At 36.2% G+C, this 5,748-nt stretch overlaps 1 protein-coding gene across 1 annotated transcript in view; it reads right to left on the bottom strand.

The window, feature by feature from the left end:
* Positions 1-220: 220 nt before the first annotated feature.
* The window catches only part of FABP12 (fatty acid binding protein 12), a 7,353-nt gene continuing 1,825 nt past the window's right edge, over positions 221-5,748 (bottom strand). The window contains exons 2-4 of the mRNA XM_004679770.1: positions 5,198-5,370; positions 2,871-2,972; positions 221-289 (exon numbers count right to left, since the gene is read on the bottom strand). Coding sequence (XP_004679827.1) covers positions 221-289; positions 2,871-2,972; positions 5,198-5,370 — 344 coding nt within the window. The remainder of the gene's footprint in view (positions 290-2,870; positions 2,973-5,197; positions 5,371-5,748) is intronic.

Below are 5,748 nucleotides of genomic sequence, written 5' to 3'. Positions count from 1 at the left end.
ACAAAATAAAGACCTCCAAATCAGGCTGCTCCATCTTACATGGGGGAGTTGCTATTTCTACATTTGAAAAACTTGTGCTTTTATGCAAAGGTCACAACACTACCACCAAGAAATAAGCAGAAGCTTCCAACACTTTATTATAGACATTGAAGTAATACATATAAAATTCATGAGTTTTATTTAAATGAGCTCAGCAGTTTGAGTCACAGTTTGGGAATGCTTAAGAGTTTGAGACTGGGTTCACTCTTTCATATGTCCGAGTGCTGATAATACTGTTCACAGTACTTTCCTAGAAGACAAATGAAGATTCAGGATTTTTAGTGAAACTGACATTTAGGAAATAAAAACTAGATATTATCTGCTTTTGTACTTTTTAAAAATATATTTATTTACTTATGCTTATAGAACTGGGGTACAGGCCAGAGGTGTGGTAGGTGAGAGGATTCACCAGAGACAAGAATGGGGAGCAGAACAGGCAAATTGACAAAGTATACTGCTGAGGGGAGCAGCAGGTGGGTCAGGAGAGGTCTGCCATGCCATGTGGGTCAGCTCCCTGGCCGGGGATCAAACTCGTGCTGTAGTGGCCTCAAAGAGCTTTATAATACAGTGCTTTAACCCATTGTGCTACCAGGGAGGGCCCCATGTTTATACATTTCTTAAACAGAAATCTATACAGACAACTATAGATAACTCTATGTTAAGAGCAGATCATATACTCTATATTGTATATTTATATATGTAAAAGATATATTTGCTGAAATACAACACCTTTATTTAAATGTTTTAAATGCCTGTCGTGAATCATTTTTGCTATTTTAAAAAGATTTGTTTTACTTATTTATGCATACAAGAGCTGGGGTGTAGGCTAGAGATGGGAGGACAGTGAGAGGATTCACCAGAGACAGAGAGGTGAAATAAGTTGCTTTCCTTACCAAAAGGAGTTAGGCTGCAGCACCTTGTAGGTAGCTCCCTGATCAGGGATCAAAGTTATGCTGAAGCAGTTGCTGACAGCTTCAAAGTGCTGAGACTTAACCTCTGTGCTTCCAGGGAGGCCCTTCTTTTAGCTATTTTACATATTCTACATTTCTGAAATAATAACATACCACTGCAGTGTTTCTGTGAATATAATGTGATAGAATTACATTGAATATATATGTGTGTGTGTAATATATAAAATATTTTTATACATATATATTTTTTTTAATTAGCCACATGTGAAGACAAGAGTAAATGATTTATTTATGTAAAGTCATAAGTACTGAACCTCAGAAATGGAAATCCACCTCTTTGGATTCAAAATCCAATAATGATCCTAATCTTCCCAGTGAACTATAAAATCTGTTTAATGGAATATACTACTCATCTATTAAAAAAAAAAAAGATGAAAATGTGCTAGTTGCCACAAGTAGGAACCTTGAGTGGATTATGTTATGGGAAATAAATCACAAATAACAGATGATTTAATTACTGTGTGGATACAAAGAAATGGGTTCTGACGGCAGAATTGGAGTTATGGGAGGGAGAGGAGAAGAGGGAAGGAAGGAGGGGTCCAGTGCCCTGTGTTAGAGGATTATCAGCACTTCAGTGGTGGATGTGTTGTGAGAACATATATTTGAAGAATCTGTATTCCTAACACACAACAGTTCTTGTAAACCAAGAATACCTCAATTAAAATTAAAAGACTAGGAAGGGAACCAAGTGTGTGGACAGCAGTGAATATGTGGGTAGGGTTAATGAATAAGACTGAAGAGATTTCTAGGAACCAGATGATAAAGTGTTTGAGGTTTGAAGAAAATCAGCTATTTAAGTGTGACTGAAAGACACTGGAATGTTTATGTTTTAAAAACATCTACCTACCTGTTGTTAGCCATGGCTAGGAAAAGAAAAAATACATAAAGCCTATCTGCTTAGTGGTTAGGGTCATTGTAAGAAGAAATAAAATGAGTTATCCTTAGTCCTCTATGTCTTAGTTTATAAAGAAATATACTCTTTGTTATTGGGGGAAAAGTACTTACATTAAGAAATGTGGACAGTTCATTTTATCTCTACACACTTTTTGTATGTTCCCTTTGAACTGTTTTCTATTATATTCCAATTTGATTTTCCTTCATCTTGGTGAACTTGTACTCTTAATGTATAGAGAGATTTGTATGTGTGTTTATATATGTATATTTGGGAAGAGGAGAAACATCAAATCATCTTCACTATACAGAAGTAAGAACATGACCTGGGAAGTTATTTCAAGAAAGTGTATAACTCAAAAATGTATAGACTTTGGAATCAGGTCAATTTGGATTTAAATCCCATCACTATATTTTTTTTAAGCTGAATCTCTGTGTACTCACGTTAAATATATAGATAAATTTTACTTCAAAAGATTATTGTGAGGATTGGGTAAAATATATATGAAAGTATAGGTTTGTGGTAGCCACATAAATGTGTTTACTTTCATCAACTCATCCATACCCAAGTGACACTACTCAAGCTTTGCATCTTTAAAATTTCCTTCTTGAACTTTTCTTTGGTGATGAACTGAAAACATTTGAGAAACTGACCCTGACACAGAACATACTAACCTCAATTCCCATCCCTTGCTGAAACCTTTAGTGCACAAATAAATGCTTGCAAGGCTTATGCACAAGTCAAAGAGCTAGAGAACATAATTTTTAAATCCTCTTAAGTTTTTTAGTTCCTCTGTCCATAAACATTTTGTATTTATGTTAGAATGCCAATATTTTGGACCCTTCTTATAAAGCAAGAGAAAAAGAAAGAAATGTATTCACTTCATGTTTTAGGACAAGCTGTTTGAGTGATTACATAGAGAGATTTTTATCGGGGGTGAAAAAAGCAGTGCGGTACACCTCACTCACCACCACCATTTTCCCGTCCACTAGCTTTCTCTGTATGGTGGTCTCTTTGCCATTCCAGTCCTGGACCTGAATCAAGGAGTCATTATCCAAGGTTACCACACTCTGCAACCCAACAAAACAAAAAATCAAATTCAGCTTAAATGGTCAGCTTAAACACTATAATTTCATCAGGTGCCAAATTCTTTTCAACTGTTGTAATCCTCTCTCACGTGGTTGTAGTCTGGTGTTTACCATTCCATTTATTGTATGACTTTGTCAACAGTAAATTTGTTGGCTGATTCTTCTGGGAAAAAATATTCTATAAGAGTGAAAATATGACATTATCTTGAAGAATAAGTTAAATCTTGGTTTTATTGTTGTTGAGTTCTTTAACACTCTTTACACCATGTTGCTATTAAACTTGAGTTTATCATATGACTATGTTGTCTGGCACAAAATTCAATTCAAATTTCCATTGTAAGAATGTTCTTAAAGACGGAAAGTTCCATTTTCTCTTCTTACCCAGCAACATAAAAATAATGATAATGATAATCACAAGAACAGCATTTTGGTGTGAGGCACTCTTCAAAGAGATTTTCATGTATTACTCCAGGTAACAGCAACCTTATAACATAAGTACTAACATCTTCTTTTGCAAATGAAAAAAATCCACCCAGCCAGCAAGGTTCAGAGACTTGCCAAGGTCACATAGGGTTGATAGCAGTGTTGGGGTTCACATTCAAGCAATCCAAAACCAGTCTGCCTCTTTCTCCATTAAATTATGCACCACAAAGTTTAGAGATATCTGATTAACTCCACTTCACTGCAATATCCTGTTTTAAAATAATTGGAACACCACAGATTCTTCATAGCTTACATTTACACTGAGTTGGGCCTTCTACCAAAATTCTTTATTCTTCTCTCTTATGGCAGAGATCACAAGGGCCACCAATTTTCCTTCGGTTCTCCTAGAGTTTTCAATCCCCTTTTATTCTAGTAGAGTTTTTAAAATTTATTTTTTTAAAGACTTATTTATTTATGCATACAGAACTGGGGCACAGGCCAGAGGTACAGGGGCAGTGAGAGGATTCACCAGAGACAGAGTGGGGAGCAGAACAGGCTGACTGATAAGTGCACTGCTGAGGGGAGCAGCAGGCAAGACAGGAGAGGTCTGCTGTGCCATGTGGGTCACCTCCCTGGCTGGGGATTGAACTTGTGCTGAAGTGGCTGTGGCTAGCTTCTTAGTACTGTGCTTTGACCTAATGTACCACCAGGGAGGGCCTGAGTATTTTTTGTTTTTTGTTTTTTTTTTTAACTTAACCAGGCATCTTTAATAACTATTTCAGGTTAAAACTCTTCTTCCACTTTATACTTTACAGGAATTTGAAGTCATATTATTTTGCAACTATTTATTAATGTGGTATGATGGTTCTTTTTAACCAGGGTTACTAAAGGTAGTTGAATCATCTTTTACTGAGTCCGTTCCTTCAAACAATAAGTATTTGTTGAGCTAATATTATATGATAGCTAGTGAGTTCTATAAAAGAAAATGAAGAAGAAATCCTGTCTATGAGAGGTTTATATTCTGGTTTGAGGGACAGATAATAAATATAAATTATATAAATTACATATTCCAGTTGGAGCCCATAGATGAATTGTATTTCACTTCCAAGGTGAGCAATGAAAAGTTCCAGAGTTCTGGCCCTATGTTATTTACTGAGGTGACCACAAATGTGAGGTGTTCCAAATACAAGGTTGCTGAACCTTCCTGAGCCCCTGAGAAATTAAGAGGGATAGGTTCCCTACGTATCTGGTCACCCCACACAGGCAGCTCCTCACAGAGACTCTTCGTTCTCCACCCAAACATGGAATGTATACTATGAGTTAGAAATAAATACCCTTTGTGTTAAGTCATTGAGAATTTGTAGTTAATGTGTTACTCTAGCATAACTTCACCAATACCAGTTAATGCATATTTTATTCTTTGTAATATTATGAGTGAGTACTGCTGCAAAATGGGAAGGTAGAAGTTTTGTTTCTGAGAGAATGATCTAGGGAATGAGTCTCAGAATGTGATCTGTTGAGCATCTGAATCAGAAGTGTTACAAATCAATTTTCCAGAGTCTATCCCAGATATCAGAGTCTCTGGGGAAGGCACCAAAGATGGCATTTTCCACGCGCTCTCAGGAAATTGGTATACATTTTAAAATTGCAGATCCTCAGAACTAGGTTGTAACCCAAAGTTTATCTACTACACACTTGAGATATGTTTGCCTAATTGTTTACTTAGGGTGATTCCAAATGAACATTTTTATGAAATATATCTGAAAGAATGTTGAAGGCCTCACCTTGATTTTATGGCCCCCTGGTGTGGTTTCCTCAAACTCTTCTCCCAGTTTAAAGGCGATCTCATTATTTTTAAAGATGCTCTTGGTGTTTATAGTGATCACATCTCCATTTCTGCTGATAGTTACAGTGGGCTTTGCCAGACAGCCGAGTTTCCTGCTGGCTCTCCTTATTCCTGGAAGCCAGATCAAAGGACACAGTGGTTAAATCTGTTGTTGGCCCCAAGAACTCCTGTTAGTGCTATCATTCTTTGCTAAGTGGGCTTCTGAGTTAGACAGATTTAATGGTACATAAAGTAAAATATCTAAAGTTAGCAATGCTGTTGCTCTATGCTCAAATAAGTTGTATTTGCAGGAAAAAGGAGTTGTAGTGATTGCCATGTTTCTCTAGTCCAAGAGTTAGTTATTTTGTTGCTTTGCAAACCCTTTTGAAAATTTGACTAAAGTTATAAAACAATTCCCTTAAAAAAATACACTTGTTTACATATAAACAACAGAGTTTGGCATGGATTATCTTTCTTACATTCTTATGTGTTTAAAGTTTATTTTCTTTA

This window comes from Condylura cristata, unplaced genomic scaffold (assembly GCF_000260355.1).
Source record: "Condylura cristata isolate star-nosed mole 26May11 unplaced genomic scaffold, ConCri1.0 scaffold00009, whole genome shotgun sequence".
Classification (NCBI taxonomy): Eukaryota; Metazoa; Chordata; class Mammalia; order Eulipotyphla; family Talpidae; genus Condylura; species Condylura cristata.
Note: the sequence above shows the minus strand (reverse complement) of the source record. Positions and strands in the feature narration are given on the sequence as shown.